This window comes from Apodemus sylvaticus, chromosome 22 (genome assembly GCF_947179515.1).
Source record: "Apodemus sylvaticus chromosome 22, mApoSyl1.1, whole genome shotgun sequence".
Taxonomy (NCBI): Eukaryota; Metazoa; Chordata; class Mammalia; order Rodentia; family Muridae; genus Apodemus; species Apodemus sylvaticus.
Window position 1 is genome coordinate 56,389,911 of NC_067493.1, and position 19,418 is coordinate 56,409,328.

Here is a 19,418-nt window from a genome sequence, read left to right on the forward strand (position 1 = left end):
CTCCTTGCACTGAGGAAGGGATAGGGGTGTGAACTCACACTGAGGGAGGGATGGGGTGTGAACTCCTCACACTGAGGAAGGGATAGCAATGTGAACTCACACTGAGGGACGAATAAGAGTGTGAACTCCTCACGCTAAGGGATGACTAAGACTGTGAACTCCCTGCAGTGAGGGAGGGAAAGGGGTGTGAACTCCTCACACCGGGGGAGGGATAGGAGTGTGAACTCCTCACTATGAATGCAGCAGGAATAAATGTCCACACTGTCAATGCTGTGACTTTGAGGCTGTGACGTCTGACCCTGTGGAACATCTCTCGCTTCGGCAGATGGGAGCCCATCATGCCACACAGCGTTGTCTTACTCTCTGCCATTACCATGCTCGGCCACATGCTGTTCACTGGCCTTCTTTGCTGTTTATGTCACACGCACCGCATCGTTGTCTCCAACAGTCTCTCCTGCCTCTACTCTGTTTCTCAGCTAGACAGCATCGACTGTTCTGAGTCTGGGGAAGCTAGGATCTAGTATTGATCACCAATGCCAGCAGCAACTAACTGTATCCTCCTTGATCAATCTCCTGGGAGAACAGATGTAACGATACAAGGCTATTGATGAGGATCAGTCTGCCTAGGCAGGGGGTGGGGGGTCGTCTTCTTCCTCCTCACTTGAGGGAGATTTCTTCAGCTTTCTGGAGTAGGTAGCTTTGGCTTTGGTTGTTAAGGCAGAAGCCTTGTGATTAGTGCAGTCACCTGTCTCTGATGGAGGGGCTTTCTGAGAAGTCTATCAGGCCATTTCTTCTAGGGGCAAACCTTGAAGACTGTACTTACCTAGGCCTAGATGAAATTGCGGGGTCAGTCATTCAACATGATCTCTTCAATATGATCAAGAGAGCATGTGGCTGTGGTCAATGTAGTTCAGTAGTTTCTCTCAGTGTTAACCTTCTTAACCAATTAGCCTTGGCTACAGTCAAGTTGATACAATGTAGAGCCCCACTGAGCGATTGTCTTAGTTAGAGTTCTATTGCTGTGAAAAGACACCATGTCCAAAGCAACTCTTATACATAAACCATTTCATCAGGGCTGGCTTACAGGTTCAGAGGTTCAATCTAGTATCATCATAGTGGGAAGCATGGCAGCATCCAGGTAGACATGGTGCTGGAGGAGCTGAGAATTCTACATCTTTATCCAAAGGAAGCCAGGAGGAGACTTTCTTCCACACTGGGTGGAACTTGAGCATAGCAGACTTCAAATTCACCTCCACAGTGACTCACATTCTCTACCAAGGCTACACCTCCTCACAGTGCCACTTCCCATGGGCCAAGCATATTCAAACCACCACAGGGACTGGACACTGGATTGGCCTGTGGGCATGTCTGTGGGGGATTATCTTGTTAAATGATGTGGAAAGACCCTGCCCACTGTGGGTGGCATCATTCCCTAGCCAGGGGGACCTGAACTGTTTTGGATAGGAACAATGGAGCTGTGCACAAGCAAGGGGGTATGTGTGCACTGATCTCCCCCCTCTCCGTCCCTCCCCTCCCTCCCCACCCCTTATGTGATATATCTGAAGTTCCTGCCTTGACTTCTCAACACAGATAAGGAATAAATAATATGGAATTGTAGATGGGAATAAACACCTTTTCCCCACAAGCTGATTCCCCCTCCCCACAGGGTTATTTTATTACAGCTGACATAAAAGCAGAACACTGTCTTTTATAAATTGAAGTGCACTCCAGTCCTGGCTGAGAGCCTAACTGAAGCCCATGCACAGCCAGTGGCACGATCACCTGACATTGCCCACCACCCTGCCCTGCACACAGCTGTGTGTACACAACCAGCAGCATGGGATTGTTGACATCAGCATCATACAAGTACACGGGGAACACGCCAGACTGCAGTGACTCAAAGTCAGCAGCTTCAGGTACCACTATCGTGCATGTGGTCCACTTGGAACTCAAGTGTCACCACAGATCATGGCCTGTCATGGCCTCCTTTGCATAAGGTACTTCTGAGGGTCCCTGAACATCATTCTGCATGAAGGGAAGGCCACCAGGGAGCTGACAGACAGATCCACTCGGTGGTGCATGGGAGGCAGACAGATGTGTGATTGTTCCCAACTCCCACCAGCCTGGGTGACATTCTATAGACTCCGTGTGACTCCTGCGTTTGGAGGATGTGACTGCAAATCCAGTCAAGGCTCCTTGTAGTCGAGGATTGGTCTGGAACTTCTGACTCTTTTGCCTTCACCTCCAGTGTGCTAAGGCTACAGGTGTACAATGCCACACACAGTTTATGTGTGCACTCTAGGCAAGCACACCCGCGGAGCCCCAGCCTCAGCCCTGACAAAATTCCCCGGGATGGGAAACTCAGTGGCCACTGGGGAAGTCTGAGAAGCTAATTTCTCTCTTTCTGCAACTGTGTGGGCCATCGGGAGGAAAGGAACTGCTCAGCGATGGCCTGTTGATTTGAAAGCAGCCTTGCTGGAGGCATCTGAGGATCCCTAGCTGTAATAGTGGTCTCTGATGTGGGGAGCGCCTTGCCAGTGCATGCGCTAAAGATAATCTTTGCATTTGAGACTTAATTATATTGATATAATTATTCTCTTGTCAGGAAGATTGGATGGTACGGGATGTCATATTTGCAACTGAGCAGAAATTGAAAAATTGAAATAGCTTTTTTTCTTGTGTCGGGACGTGGTGGTGTAGGTGGGCTGACTGTGGGAAGTCTAGAGCCAGGAAGCCTGGGTATTGCTTTTGAAAAGTTCCCGATGTGTGTGGGCATTGGGGAGGCTGGTCCAGAGCTGCCCTCTGTCACTCTTTCCGCAATCAGTGAAGCAGAGGTGTGTGTGTGTGTGTCTGTGTATGTGGTGTGTGTGTGTGTAGGGGGTGAGTTTGAGACTGGGAAGGTTGAGAGGGACTTTAAGGAGGTGTTGTTGTTGTTGTTGTTGTTTTGAATTTCTAAATCTTCAAAGGCCCAAGGCTGTGTCCCACAGGAACACCACACACCCTGATTCAATTCCCTCCTTAACTCCTCCCCAAAGGCCTCAAAACATCCTCAGCCACATTCCACTTCCCTGTGAGATGTCTGTGTGTTTCCTGAGACAGGGTCACTTCTAGCTCCAGATGTCTTGGAACTTACTACACAGACCAGGCTGTCCTTGAACTCACAATGGACCTGCCTCTGCCTCCCAAGTGCTGGGATTCAAGGTGTGCACAGCTATACCTGGCTCGCAGTGAGGGTCTTAGGAGTGTGCCTCCCATTGTGCCTCATTCATCAGAGACTTAGAGACCCCGGGAATCAAATTGGTGGCCCCTCCTCACCATCAGAATCTTTGCCCATCTCCTTGTAACCCGAGTGTGTACAAGAAGAGAGGGTGGAGTGTTTGCCTCAGTTGCAGGAGGTTGGGATTCCAGCCCCTTCTCTGTTAAAACAGTGCAGTGGGAGACAGGGATGCTTTTGGAAGACAGAGGAAGAGCAAAGACCTAGGTATGAAGACTTGGGGTCCTTGGTCTGGTTTTAGTTTCTGTTGTGCACAGATAGCAATGGGGGATGGGGTGGGAGTTGGGAGAGGGGAGTAGGAGTTTGGGGGAGGGGTGGGAGATGGGGTTGGGGTTAGGGTGGGAGTGGGGGAAGGGTGGCAGATGGGGGAGGGAGAAGTGAAGATGGGGTGGGGTTTGGGGAGGGATGGCAGATGAGGGGAGGAGGTGAGGAGTGAGGGAGGGGTGGGGTGGGGGAGGGGCATTGTTCCTCTCAGCTTGCGATGATCCACCAGTTTCCCTTTGGCTTTCAGAACATTGGATCTTTATCACCTAGCTCCCAAACAACTCCCTTGCCTGCCTGTTAACTTTCCATAAAGCCATAAAGGCCTCCAGGCAACAGCTGGGGGCATTTTTTAAACAAACAGCTTGAAACAGAAGAAGAACCAGGCAAGCTTGCTGGCAACCACCTGGAGCTTCCAACCCTTTATTTTGCCGAAAATAATGAGGCCCAGGAAGAGAGGGAAGGTGTGTCTAAGGTTGTTAAACTGTCCATATAATGGACCCTGGGTTACCTTTAATGGAACCCGTGCCAGGCAGTGGTGTCACAGGCCTTTAATCCCAGCACTTGGGAGGCAGAGGCAGGCAGATTTCTGAGTTCGAGGCCAGCCTGGTCTACAGAGTGAGTTTTGGGCTAGCCAGAGCTACACAGAGAAACCCTGTCTCGAACACCAAAACAAAAAACAAACAAACAATAAAAGAACCTGAGTGTGGATCAGGTAGGCTACACACACACACACACACACACACACACACACACACACGGCATGGAAATACAACATTCTCATTAAGAGTGTCACCAAATGTCACAGACTTAGGGTTAAGTTTAAGGTAATTTTTTTCTACTTCATTTCTGTCTGTCTGTCTGTCGGTCGGTCTCTGTATTCTTGCATGTATACATACATGTACAGGTGCACATTCATGTATCTGGAAGCCAGACATTGATGTAGAGTAGCTTCTCTTGGTGTTACTGAATTTAGAGTGCCCCTCTTTGCTGGACTGACTGATCAGGAGCCCCCTCAACCCCCCAGAATCTTCCTGTCTCTCTCCTCCTACTGTTGGGATTACAGGACCTCACCCTGAGTGCTGGGAACACAAGCTCAAGGACACTTAGGAGGCATGCATGCTAAGGAGGCAGTCACTGTGCTTTCTTAACCTTTTACAGTCAGAACCTCCCCCCCACTTGAGTTCTGTTTGAAGGAGGGCACAGAAAGAACCTCTGGTGCTGAGCTTGCTTGGACATAACACAGCACCCCACACGGGGGTCTTAAAACAGCACAGGGGTGCCACCTAAGTCCCAGAGGGCATGAATCAAAAGCTCAAGGTATCACAGGCCCCTCTGGGTGGCCCCTTGCTTCTGGATGGTTCACTGGGAATAATGTGGGTACTGTTGCTTTGGGACAGTGTTGCATGTGGCCTAGGCTGGTTTCTAACTATCATCTTGTCTTAGCTCCCCTGTGCTGGTTTGACAGATGTGTACCACCTGGCCAGGCCCTGGTGATTTGGTATCCTCTGGTTTGCAGATATTGTCCCTCCATGGCTGCGTACTGCATTCTCTGTCCCCCTCCGTGTGTCTCTGCTTTTCCCATCCTGTGATGACACCAGGCTGATCATCTTGTTGAATTATGAGTCCATGTTAGCTTGGTGGCCCCTGTTAAGAACTATGTGGGTGTTCATCTGCTCCCTGGGGTATTAGGGATCTGGGACTTGGTTCATCCATTAGATCCATGTGTTCTTAGAAGTTTGGCTCATGATTATAAAAGGGTTTTCCTTCATGAGTGGGCTTTCTGACTGTGAAGGGCTTTTGATCCCTCTGCTCTCTAGCCTTCAGCAGGAACCTCTGTGTGGCTCCATGCCCCATCCCAAGAGACACTATTGCGGATTCTAGGCTTCTGCCTTGAGATCCCTTAGCTGTCTCCTTCAGGGAGGGTTTCCTCTTCACATGAGGTTGTTCCAACATCTTGGTGGGGATTCCCACACCCCAAGGCATAGCGCTGAACCTGTCATCGGACAGCAACTGAGACCGCATCCCAAACCCACATCAAGAAGTATCCTTGAAAAGATGTCCCCTAGCTTCAGCCACACCTGATGTCTGACATGATGTCACACATGATGTCAGGCCCTGGCTGACATCATGATTATAATATCAAAAGAGACCCCTTGGGTCTCTTGCTTCTGCTGCTGGAGATACTCACCTGGTTGCATTCCACAGCGGAGTCTGAGTCTTGTATAGTTGTCGAGGCCAGAAGCCCAAACCCACAGCAAAGGGATTAAAATTGGGGTCTTGCTGCAGGGCCTCAGGGGATGATCCCTTATCTCCCTCTCCTGGTTTCCAGACTCATTCCTTCTCTTAGCTCCAGTCTGTGTCATTCCCACCTTGGCTTTCGTCACTGAGGCCACAGTTATCTCCCATGGGCCCTTCTGATGACATTTAGGATCCATGTGGATAATTTCCCCAATCCTAGGTTGTCTCAGTCAGGGTTTCTATTCCTGCACAAACATCATGACCAAGAATCAAGTTGGGGAGGAAAGGGTTTATTCAGCTTACACTTCCACATTGCTGTTCATCACCAAAGGAAGTCAGGACTGGAACTCAAGCAGGTCAGGAAGCAGGAGCTGATGCAGAGGCCATGGAGGGATGTTCCTTATTGGCTTGCTTCTCCTGGCTTTGCTCAGCCTGCTCTCTTATAGAAACCAAGACTACCAGCCCAGGGATGGCCCCGCCCACAATAGGCCCTCCAACCCTTGATCACTAATTGATAAAATGCCTTACAGCTGGAAATCACGGAGGCATTTCCTCAAGGGAGGCTCCTTTCTCTGTGATAACTCTAGCCTGTGTCAAGTTGACACACAAAACCAGCCAGTACATAGGTCCTGGTCACATCTGCTAGGTCCTTTTTATACATAAGATAGCACCGTAGGACCTTAATTGGACCTACAAAGACACTGAACCAGAACCACCCAGCTAAGCCAAGCCTGAACCCTTCACAGGATAAAAACCACACTAGACAGTAAATATTTGCTGCTTCCACATTGGGCACTGAAGTAATTTGTTACACAGCAATAAATAACCAATACACAATACAGATCTGCAATTCTTCATTCGGTTGTATGGTGCAGGAAAGCAGAGATTTCAGAAATCTTATTGCCTTTTCCTCAAAATTTACAGACAAGAGAGCGTACAGCTCCGGGCAGATGGTGTGATAGATAGTTATAAGCTGGAAACATCCATTGCATTTTAAATAATGAAGCCCCAGTGATCCTGAGCACTAACCACTTGGCTGCCCAGCTGCCATCAGATCCAACCCAGCCTTTCTCAGCTCAGCTCAGCTGTCGCCTACAGGAAGCAGCTGGGGGCGATGGAGGAGGGGTGGAGAGGGGGAGGACCAGAGAGGAAGATTTTGCCTTGGGCACTCTTGGCAGTTGTCACATCTTTTAATTTAATATCTCCTTAGGGGTCCTCTTAAAGCCAGCTTCCAGCCGGGGACTGGACACTGTGGGAGCCTCGGCGCCACTGGAAGGCTCCATGTCAGAGCTTTCCCTCAGCCATGGCTTAGCAGCGCCTTCCTGCTTGCTGCTCCCCTGGCTTCTACCAGCTGCTCTTAGCTCTGGTCTGTTTCACCCCAACCTTGGTATCCCTCAATGTGGTGACATTGTCCCCTACGGACCCTCTTACCTGCTTTCTCCAAGAATCCTTCTGATGACATGCAGGGTCACCTAGGTTAATTACCCTACCTGGGGATCCTGAGCTATCTGCAGAGGGCTTTGACTTTGTAAAGCAGCATCTAGATGAAGCTGGCCTCTTCTGGCTTCACTTTCCCACAGCAGGGGAAACTGATTTCCTCTTCTACTCACGTATTCAGCTCCCAGTATTAGGTTCCTGGGATTGAGTGACATGGTGTGGGGTCTATTTCTCTGATTCACCGGCTTCCTCCGTGTGAGTACTGAAATCCTTTCACCTTCAAGCAAGAGGTAATATATTTTTTAGCTTGTTCCTGGAAAATGAGGTTGTCCTGCCTGTTTGGTACCTGTGACCTTTGTGCTCCCACATTCTTACTGGAAAGAACTGGGCCACTCAGATGTGTAAAGGGGTGCTACTTGGTATTCCTTCTTCTTTTTTTCCTTGCAAGAAACTTTTGTCAAAGAGAAAGGGAAGGTGAGAAACAGGTATCCACTGACATAGTGACCTACTGACACAGTGACCCACTGACACAGTGACCAACTGACACAGACAAGACTTAAGGATATCAGCCCTCACCTTCAGCTTTGCTTTCAGTCATATACCAGACTAGCTGACCTATGAACTTCCTGGCCTTCTCCTATCTCCCCCTAGAGTATGGGGGATAACCAGGGCTTATAATCCTGCATCAGGTCCTTTGTGGGCTCTGGGCACTGAACTCTGTTCATCAGACGTATTCTGCCAGGGCTTTGCTGTTGAGCCACCCCCCTAGTTGCTGTCATTTAGACTTTCCATTACTGTGACAAACAGCTGAGAAGACAAAGAGAGATTATTTATTGTTATTCGTGGCTTCCATCTTAATTATTCTCTTTAAAGGCTACTGAAAAGCTCATCAATTTTATGTAGGAAACTAAAACTTGTAATAAATTGATATAAATTGATCACAACCCTATAAACCTCAGTTCCTTCTCACCATTGTTTAAATTATCTTAAAAGGAAAGATAGACTTAATCATACATGGATTTTCGTTAAATAGAAACATTTCATCTTGGTCTGCCCCGATCCATCTGATCCACCCTAGTCTGCTTTCTGTTGCTGTAATAAACACTGTGGCCAAAGCAACTAGGGGAAGGAAGGGTTTGCTTGTTATACATCCCAATCATCGAGGGGCATAAGGACAAAAACTGAAGGCATGAATTCATGCAGAGGCCATGGAGGAATGTGGCTTTCTGGCTTGCTCTCTGTGGCTTGCCCAATACACCTTTTAAAAATATAACTCACGGCGGCTGGAGAGATGGCTCAGCAGTTAAGAGAACTGGCTGCTCTTCTGAAGGTCCTGAGTTCAAATCCCAGCAACCACATGGTGCCTCACACCATCGGTAATGAGATCTGACACTCTCTTCTGGAGTGTCTGAAGACAGCTACAGTGTACTTACATATAATAAATAAATCTTAAAAAAAATACAACTCACAACCACCTACTTAGGAGTAGCACTCTTCACGTTAGGCTGGGGCCTCCAAATCACTCATTAACCAAGAAAATGGCCCTCACAGACTTGCCTCTGGGCCAGTCTGAGGCAGTTCTTCAGTTGGAGTTCCTTCTGCAAGACACTGCTACTTTGTGTCAAGTTGATAAAAACTAACCAATACAATTGACCCTTCGTCTTCTGCTGTTAAACTATAACCTCTTTCTCATTTGTACCTCAATATTCCCTAAAAAGTCTTGATATAAAAGCATAGCATAACCTTAAAAGTTCCACAGACTTTAGAATGTTCTACACTTTTTAAAATTCAAGATCACTTTAAAAATCCAAAGTCTCTTAATTGTAGCCTCCTGTAAAAATAAAAAACAAATTACATACTTCCTTAGTCCAATAGGGGAAAAACCAGGACATAGTCCTTTGTAGATCAAAACAGAGCAAATCTTCAATAGTATAAATAACTGTGTCCAACGTTGTCTTGTGGGCTTCAAGGGGTTTAGGTTACCCCATCTCTCCAGCCATGTCATTCTTAGCACGCACAGCTTATTTCTTGGGCTTAGATCTGCTCCACTTTCTCTCTCTCCCCCACTCCTGCCTCTGTCCTGGGAGGTTGAACCACAGCCCTAGCAATATACAAGAGTCTCTACTCCAATAGAAGCCACCTTTTCACCAAAGGCTTCTTCTGGTCTTTTCAGGGACTCTGACCTTGCCACACCATGCCAAGCCTCAGCTTCTCTCCATGATCCCTTCAACCTTGAAGCTCCCATGTTTCCAAAATCATTACGAGATGGGAGATTCCTACAGATTAGAATTTAGCTGCCAGCTTGGCAGGCTGGTTTGGCCTCCCTGACCACAGCTCTCTGTGCTAGCCTGAAGGAAACACTTGCCAGAAATTTTCAGCCCAGGTCCAGCTAATCAGCAAAAGCAAAGGTTTCATATCAATGATGCTAGTGTCTTGTTATTTGCAGCTGATCCTTCAACCCTGGGATGACCAGAAACTGTAGATTCTTAATTCAAAGCATCACTTACACAGTCATGACAGAGTTGTTATTTCTCAGACTTTATAACGCAGTCCTCCATCCTCTTTGCCTCCCCGAGCTGATCCTACAAGCTCCCACTAAGCTTTGGGCCCTTGATGGCTTTTCTGGTCCAGAGTTCCAAGTGATTCTACAATCCTCCCCCAAACAACACAGCCATGCCTGTTCTAGCAATACCTCACAAACTTGGCACTGACTTTGTCCTGGTTTAGTTTCTACTGCTGTGATGAAACACCCCGCCCAAAGCAACTTGGGGAGGAAAGAGTTCATTTGTCTTTCATATTCAAATCACAGTCCTTCTCTGAGCCTATCCTGGAGATTTCTACATAGACCAAGATGGCCTCAAATTCAAAGAGATCTGCCTGCCTCTATCTCCTGAGTGCCAGCATTAAGAGCTGTGTGCTACCACACCTGGCTCCCTGACTCTTTTGGTGTGCCTTTGGAACCTGCTAGGGTTTGAATCTGACTGTCCCCAGCAAAGACCTGTGTTTAGTCTCCAGAGTTACAAATAACAGTGCTGAAAGGTAGTAAGACCTTTGGGGAGCAGGGGTTAATGTTACACACACACACACACACACACACACACACACATTTCTTTCTCTCAGAGGACTAAAATGGTTGCCTCTGGAGTGGCTGTCAAAAGGGAATTCTGGCACCTCCTTGATTTCACTGATGGTGAAGCTTCCTAGTGAGAACTGTTCTGTCAGGGTAAACCCTGGTGCAGGCAAGCTGAACCTTGAGAGACCGCTTCAGGGACAAGGAGCCCGAGGGGGCACCCCCGTGTATCTGTGAGAACAAAAACCGCTTTCTGTTTTCCCACTTTCTGCGAGGTGCATGTGGCCTTTGGCACAAGAGACACACATGTGGTGCTGTGCCCTAGGAGTGGCAGAACCATGAGCCAAAATAAAGCTCTTCCCTATGTGAATTACCCAGTCTCTGGTGTTCCGTTATAGCCACAGAAAGAGAACTAAAATCAGATCTTTGATGAGTCTCTCTGCGTCTGGTATTGCACCATAAAAATAGAATGAAATAGAGCGTTTTCAGGATGGTTAAGGGAAGGGCCTCATGGGCCAGCAGCTGCCTGTTCCCTGGCCTTTCTCCCTCCTGGTGAGGTAGAGGGGGATTCGGTTGCAGTGAACCAGAGAAATAAAGCCCATTTTCCAAGTTGCTCATAATACACCAAATTCATAGTTTCTGCAGAGAGTCTGGAAAATCATAAAAAGAAAGCCGGAACATGTTTTGATAGCTCATGCCAGGGAGAATAGCCACAGCCAGTAATTTACTATATCATTCCCCAAAGATACTGTTTCCATGGTGCTTAGATCTAAGGGACCACATTAATATTAAGTGAGATAAGAGGTTTCAACCATTCAGCAGAACACCAGTCCGAATAAGGATTATAGATCAACATGTTTACTTAGGAATGAACTCAGCAATAGTCTTTATATGCTCAGGCATGTTTCAAGCATGTGATATATATGCCTATGTCTATGTATGTATACACACACACAGTGTGTGTGTGTGTGCGTGCATGCGTGCGTGCGTGCGTGTGTGCGCGTGCGTATGCGTGCGTGTGTGTGTGTGTGTGTGTGTGTGTGTGTGTGTGCATGCATGCATGCATGAGTGCATTTTAGAATGTTTCAGGGCTGTTTTGAAATCCTCCTGTCTCTGGGACATCCAGAGTCATTTGGATTTATATAAGAATAGGAGCCGGGTGTGAGCCTATAAGCCCAGCAGGAGGACGAACAGTTCAAGGCCAGCCTGGGTTACAGAGTTGAATTTAAAAAGCTTTGCCAGTTGCTGATTACACACGTATTAATAAATGTCTGCCTGTATTTAGTAAGCAAGCCACTGGCGCTAGCTCCGTGGGCATCACCTGCTCACCTGAACACACACATCCTACTGAGCAGGAAGCGTCTGCCTATTCTTATTGTGACAGAAAACACCAGGATGGATGGATTTCAAGGATGTCTGTCATGAGATCTATTCCAGTGGGTAAACCCTAGTTCACGTGAACTGAACCTTGAGAGGCCTCCTCAGGGGCATGGAGTCTGAGGGAAGAGCTCCCTGCATCTCAGGCAGATGAAGGTCTCGGGGAGCAGGGTGCTCTGGGTAAAGAAACAAGCAACAAGCAACAAGCAACAGCTTTGGTGCTAGCCTCTAGCTGAACGTCCCGAGCAGAGCCCATCTTAATCGCTGACATTAATTATCATCTGAACTGCTTTCCACACGGCAACTGTGCATGGGGCGTCCCGGGGAGAGCAGCAGTCTGAGAGTCTAAAGGGCTCCCCATGTCTGTGAGTGATGCAGGGCCAAGAGCTCACACTGCCCAGTGTTGTCTTTATTTTGGTAAACACAACAGGCAGGCATCCTGTGTGCATCAGACCCGGTCCTTTCTTTTGTCACCAACAGTTACACTGTAACACTTACCCTCTCCACCATAAGCATGCACCTGCCTATCATGGGCCAGGCATCAATCAACTGGGCAGGTGGACAGTGTTAGTGTGTGTGTTTGTTTAGTGTATGTGGTACTTTATGTGTTTGTGTGTGTATGTGTGTGTGTATAATGTAGTGTAGGTGGTACACTTTGTATGTAGTGTATATGAAGTGTATATAGTATTTTGTATGTAGTGTGTGTTTAGTGTGCATGGTAGTTTGTATGTAGAGTGTGTATATGTAGTGTATGTGATGCTTTTTGTGTGTGTGTATGTGGTGTGAGGTGTGTGAGTGTGTGGTGTGAGGGGTGTGTATGTGTGTGTGTGTGGTATGTGTATGTGGTATGAGGTGTGTGTATGGTGTGAGGTGTGTGTGTGTGGTGTGAGGTGTGCATGTGTATGTGGTATGAGGTGTGTGTGTGTGTGTGTGGTGAGGTGTGTGGTGGCTATGGATTCTGGGTAACAGTCTTCTTGGTGGTTCTGTTTGCTCCACAGCATTCAAGGATGCCATCCACATTGCCACAGCTGTTACTTCTCTTAACGACTGTCTAATGACATCATAGTAATGTTCTGTGATTGTCATTTCATTGGCCGCACTGCCCTGAGCAAAGTTATGTTGAGGGCCCCCGCTTTCCCCTCTGATCTATCATGTGGAATTGATTTCCAAAAGAGAGATCTGAATGTAGCCAGACGATTCTCTAACTGAGGTATTTGATACATTGCGGGACATAACAGTATCTAGCCTCGACCTGATACATGTCACAGTATACTCCAAGGCATGGTCCAACTCTTTCTCCAGACTCAATCTAAAGTCCTCAGGTGCCGACTCACCTTCTGTCAGCAAGCTTGATGTTACGGGGTAAACTGAGAAACAGATGCTTCATGGACATCAGAAATTTCCCGAAGTGTCAGGACAAAATTGAGTCACAGCACTACCAGGGGGTACTGAGCTCAGTGTCTGAGTACCAAAAAGTACTTTGGGCTGGAATTATCACAGAGAAAGGAGTTTCAGTTGGGGAAGTGCCTCCATGAGATCCAGTTGTGGGGCATTTTCTTAATTAGTGATCAAGGATGGAGAGCCCCTTGTGGGTGGTACCATCTCTGGGCTGGTAGTCTTAGGTTCTATAAGAAAGCAAGCTGAGCAAGCCAGAGGAAGCAAGCCAGTAAGGAACATCCCTCCATGGCCTCTGCATCAGCTCCTGCTTCCTGACCTGCTTGAGTTCCAGTCCTGACTTCCTTTAGTGATGAATTGCAACGTGGAAGTGTAAGCTCAATAAACCCTTTGCTCCCCAACTTGCTTCTTGGTCATGTTTGTGCAGGAATAGAAACCCTGACTAAGACAAATATCAAGAGTACTAAGCTCAGGTTCTAGCACCCGTGCTAAGTCCTTGCTCCGGAAGGTCTCAGTTGCTCAGCTCTGAAGGAAGGATTGATGCTCAGGCCTTCCCTGCCAGGCTCAGTGAGGGAGGCTTTGGTCACATGACTAGTGCTGGCCACCGAAAATGTCCCATAAACGCCCGCCAGGTCTGTCACTCTGCAGCGGGCCCCACCGGGCCTCCCCACTTTGTAGAGTTCTTAGGTTCAGTGCTAATGCTGTGTACACATGACACTCTTCTACAAGAAAGAGTTGAACTGGGAGCTTGATTATGGTTTCAGAGCGTTGATCTACAGGTGGTCATGGCAGGGACTGTGGCAGCGTGTAGGCAGCATGTAGGCAGCATGTAGGCAGCATGTAGGCAGGCATAGCCTGGAACAAGCCAAGAGCAGGAAGACAGATGCCCAGGGAGCAGGGCTCTGCTCTGTGTTGCCCCAAGTCCCAAACCCTCCGCACCAGGTCCGTCCCTACTGTTCAGCTTGGTTGGCCCATTTACTGATCAACTTAAGATGGCTTTGCACTCAGTCAGGTGGTGGTGTAAACCCAAGCATGGCTCTGAGCTCATAAACACTCTTATGGATGACCCAGCTTTGAATTCCTGGAACATGCCAGCAGGGCCCTCTAGAGTCTCTTCCCTCCTGTATAGAACATGATGCCTGGGACACCCAGGGCTTCACACTTCCCCATCTGCAGGGCGAGCCTGGGAAGTATTTGCTTAAGTCCCAGAACTATGGGCTCTGCTCAGGCTGTCCCCTCCCCTCCCCATAGGCTCTGCTCAGGCTGTCCCCTCCCCTCCCCATAGGCTCTGCTCAGGCTGTCCCCTCCCCTCCCCATAGGCTCTGCTCAGGCTGTCCTCTCCCCTCCCCTATAGGCTCTGCTCAGGCTGTCCCCTCCCCTCCCCCCAAAGGCTCTGCTCAGGCTGTCCCCTCCCCTCCCCCCATAGGCTCTGCTCAGACTGTCCCCTCCCCTTCCCCATAGGCTCTGCTCAGGCTGTCCCCTCCCCTCCCCATAGGCTCTGCTCAGGCTGTCCCCTCCCCTCCCCCCAAAGGCTCTGCTCAGGCTGTCCCCTCCCCTCCCCCCATAGGCTCTGCTCAGACTGTCCCCTCCCCTTCCCCATAGGCTCTGCTCAGGCTGTCCCCTCCCTCCCCATAGGCTCTGCTCAGGCTGTCCCCTCCCCTCCCCCCATAGGCTCTGCTCAGACTGTACCCTCCCCTCCCCCATAGGCTCTGCTCAGACTGTCCCCTCCGCTCCCCCATAGGCTCTGCTCAGGCTGTCCCCTCCCCTCCCCCCAAAGGCTCTGCTCAGGCTGTCCCCTCCCCTCCCCCCATAGGCTCTGCTCAGACTGTCCCCTCCCCTCCCCCATAGGCTCTGCTCAGACTGTCCCCTCCCCTCCCCCATAGGCTCTGCTCAGGCTGTCCCCTCCCCTCCCCCCAAAGGCTCTGCTCAGGCTGTCCCCTCCCCTCCCCCCATAGGCTCTGCTCAGACTGTACCCTCCCCTCCCCCATAGGCTCTGCTCAGACTGTACCCTCCCCTCCCCATAGGCTCTGCTCAGGCTGTCCCCTCCCCTCCCCCCAAAGGCTCTGCTCAGGCTGTCCCCTCCCCTCCCCCCATAGGCTCTGCTCAGGCTGTCCCCTCCCCTCCCCCATAGGCTCTGCTCAGGCTGCCCCCTCCCCTCCCCCCATAGGCTCTGCTCAGGCTGCCCCCTCCCCTCCCCCCATAGGCTCTGCTCAGGCTGTCCCCTCCCCTCCCCCCATAGGCTCTGCTCAGGCTGTCCCCTCCCCTCCCCCCATAGGCTCTGCTCAGGCTGTCCCCTCCCCTCCCCCCATAGGCTCTGCTCAGGCTGCCCCCTCCCCTCCCCCCATAGGCTCTGCTCAGGCTGTCCCCTCCCCTCCCCCCATAGGCTCTGCTCAGGCTGTCCCCTCCCCTCCCCCCATAGGCTCTGCTCAGGCTGTCCCCTCCCCTCCCCCCATAGGCTCTGCTCAGGCTGCCCCCTCCCCTCCTCCCATAGGCTCTGCTCAGGCTGCCCCCTCCCCTCCCCCCATAGGCTCTGCTCAGGCTGTCCCCTCCCCTCCCCATAGGCTCTGCTCAGGCTGTCCCATCCCCTCCCCCCATAGGCTCTGCTCAGGCTGTCCCCTCCCCTCCCCATAGGCTCTGCTCAGGCTGTCCCCTCCCCTCCCCATAGGCTCTGCTCAGGCTGTCCCATCCCCTCCCCCCATAGGCTCTGCTCAGGCTGTCCCCTCCCCCCATAGGCTCTGCTCAGGCTGTCCCCTCCCCTCCCCCATAGGCTCTGCTCAGGCTGCCCCCTCCCCTCCTCCATAGGCTCTGCTCAGACTGTCCCCTCCCCTCCCCTCCCCCATAGGCTCTGCTCAACCCCGGAGCTCTGGAGTCCTGTGGCGTTCTCATGGGAAACCAATGGGTTCTGTGATCTCTGTCTGCAGGAGAAGTATGTGGAGGAGCTGGCAGCTGTGAGGCAAACGCTGCAGACAGACCTGGAGACGTCCATCCGACGCATCGCAGACCTGCAGGCAGCCTTGGAAGAGGTGGTGTCAAGTGACAGTGACACAGAAAGGTGAACAGGTGGTGGCCTGGTTGGAGGTGGGCCTGTGCTCTGCCCGCCTCTGTTGTCCCTACAAGTTTCAGGCTGTATTTTCGGAGGGTCAGGGGGGGAAGACAAAATGCCTGAGGGTTGCTGGTTTGTTCAGACTGAGAGGAAGAGGGACACTGTCCTTGTCACCCATGAAGCATGGGAGCTGACCAGCTGGATGTCCTAGGGAGCTGACCAGTGTGATGTCCTAGGGAAGCCGCTTGTCTGGTCTGAGCTTGTGCTTGTTACTTTCTTGTTGCTGTGATGTCACAGCTCCTGGCATAAGTCACTTAAAGGTGGGCTTGTTTTGGCTATAGTACACACATACACATACACACACATACACATACACACACATGCACACATACACACGCACACACACATGCCCACACGCACATGCACACACACACACACACACACACACACACACACACTCTCTCTCTCTCTCTCTCTCTAACAATAAATCCAAAGGTAGAGAGGATGGAAACAGAGTGGCCATCCCAGGGGTGGTACAGGCTGTAACAGGAATCAGAAGCCAGACTTCTCAGCTGGGTAATGAACCAGGATGAAGTCACAGAGCACCCCAGACATCACCCCAGGCTCTATCCTAAGAGCCACTACCCCCAGAGCCAGACGGTGCCCACATAAGACATACCTGTCTCTGTGGCAACAAGACTCACCCCCTGCCTGCGTTCATCTTTCCTGAGCTTCAGGCCACGGTCACTTGAGTGCAGTCCAGCATTTGTCTCCTCCCATCCCAACCTCTGCATCCAAAGCTGAACATATTCTTCCCTGCTGAGTTTCCAATGTCTTTTTTCTTGACTGTGTCTCTAGTTTCCATATACCGTAATCAGCCTCACGGTTCTTTGGGAAGGAGCATGCCTGTGCACCAGGGGAGCTGTGGGATATGGTGTGATAATGGAACATAGATGTCATGTAATGACATGGGTATCACGTGATGTACCTGGTATCTAGGAGCACCCCAGGCAGCAGCAAGTGGGGGAGGGGAAGGCACAGGCCTCAGCATCACATGACCTCAAACAGATATTCGATCATTCTGATCCTTGGTCTCTTCGTTTCTAAGATAGGTCAGTAAGAGGTAAAAATGCAGCTCTCCACACAGAAGCATGGCCCTGTAGAGACTCAGACATTACTTGTTGCCTCTGTTCTTTATTTCATTCATGTATCCATCCGTTCGATTTGTAAGCCTTTCTTGAGCGCCCGTTCCACGCCAGATGCCCCACTGTGGCATTGCATTTTCTTTTTTTTTTTTTTTTTAGATTTGGTTTTTTCGAGACAGGGTTTCTTTGTATAGCCCTGGCTGTCCTGGAGCTTACTCTGTAGACCAGGCTGGCCTTGAACTCAGAAATCCGCCTGCCTCTGCCTCCCAGAGTGCTGGGATTACAGGCGTGCGCCACCACTGCCCAGCTTGTATTTTCTTTCTTGCTTTTGGATGCCATTTTTTTCTGCACCTCATGGTGGCCAGGGGATGAATAGCTTGTGTGAGATGGTCAGTACAGGGCCAGGAGCCTGGACTGGAGAACAGTTCAGGAATGGGTGTCTGTACACAGCCTGCATCCTGGGCGTAAGCAGATGGATAGGCAGAGGAACAAACGAATGTGCCTGGCTCTGCTGGAACCTGAAAGCCTCTGGCAGCAGGTGAGCTGTGGGGTAGGTGACTCCGGCTCCCTAGGGAGGAGGCAGTGTAGACCCATGAGAGGGGAATCTGGGGAGGCATGCACAAGGACCAAGAGGAATGTTCTAGAAGGCAAGATGCTTAAGGGAGGAGAGGGCTTTGCTCAGAGCAATGGCCTCCCGTGGAAGGGAGCATGTCAATTGGGAAGACACAGGACATACAGCCCTGTGCCTGGACCAGAACCTGATGTCATTTTCAAGGGTGTCTCACACCTCTGCGACTCTGCCAGTTAGGCCACAGTTTCCATGTTTCCACAATCCCCAGAGTAGGGCCACCCTCTGGGAACGACGGTGCTCCATACGGTAGGACCATGTCACGCTGAGGTCCTGGAGGTGGACTTGTAGGCCAGTGGCCTTCGCCCTTGAAGGCCTTCACCCTTCCCTGTTCTCCACCTCCCTCCTTCCCCTCCTGTCATTGTTCTCTCACAGAACTTCCCTGAAACTGGCTGAAACTCTCAGTGCCCCAGGTATTGGGGACTAAAGAAATAAGAGATGCCTACAGAAAAGTCCCGACTCATTGCTGTCATAATCAGGGTCTCTATTGCCTTGATCAACACCGTAAGCAGAATCAGCTTGGTGAGGAGAGGGTTATTTCAGCTCACAGTTCTACATCACAGTTCATCACAGTCTTTGTTAGGGTTCACGTTGCTGTGAGCAGACACCATGACCAAGGCAACTCCTATAAAGGACAACATTTAATTGGGGCTGGTTATTCAGAGGTTCAGTCCATTATCATCAAGGCAGTTGTATGGCAGCATCCAGGCAGGCATGGTGCAGGAGGAGCTGAGAGCCCTACATCTTCATCTGAAGGCTGCTAGGAGAAGTCTGACTTCCAGGCAGCTAGGATGAGGGTCTTAAAGCCCAAGTCCACAGTGACACACCCACTCCAATGAGGCCACACCTCCTCCAACAAGGCCATACCTCCTCCAACAAGGCCACACCTCCTCCAACAAGGCTACACCTCCTCCAGCAAGGCCACACCTCCTCCAACAAGGCCACACCTCCTCCAACAAGGCCACACCTCCTCTAACAAGGCCACACCTCCTCCAACAAGGCTACACCTCCTCTAACAAGGCCACACCTCTTCCAGCAAGGCCACACCTCCTCCAACAAGGCCACACCTCCTCCAACAAGGCTACACCTCCTCCAACAAGGCCACACCTCCTCCAACAAGGCCACACCTCCTCCAGCAAGGCCACACCTCCTCCAACAAGGCCACACCTAGTGCCACTCCCTGAACCAAGCATATTCAAACCAACACAATCACCAAAGCAAGTCAGGGCCAGAACTCAAAGCAGGAATCTGGAGGCAAGAAGTGAAGCAGAAACTATGGAGAGGTGCTGCTACTGGCTTGCTCCTCGTAGCTTGCTCAGCCTGCTTTCTTATAGAACCCAGGACCACCAGCCCAGGCTTGACACTACCCACAATGGGACAGGCCCAACTGCATCAATCACTAATCAAGGAAACGCACTATAAACTTGCCTACAGGCCTGTCTAATGAAAGCATCTTTTCAACTGAGGCTCCTCTTCTCATGAGACTCTACTTTGTGTCAAATTGATAAGAAAACAACCAGGATACCCCAGAGGAACATAACTGACTG

General features: G+C 50.4%; 1 protein-coding gene across 1 annotated transcript in view; it reads left to right on the forward strand.

Annotated features, from left to right (window-relative positions):
• The window catches only part of Myo18b (myosin XVIIIB), a 191,649-nt gene that overhangs the window by 142,404 nt on the left and 29,827 nt on the right, over positions 1-19,418 (forward strand). The window contains exon 39 of the mRNA XM_052167649.1: positions 15,977-16,107. Within this exon, the coding sequence (XP_052023609.1) occupies positions 15,977-16,107 (131 nt within the window). The remainder of the gene's footprint in view (positions 1-15,976; positions 16,108-19,418) is intronic.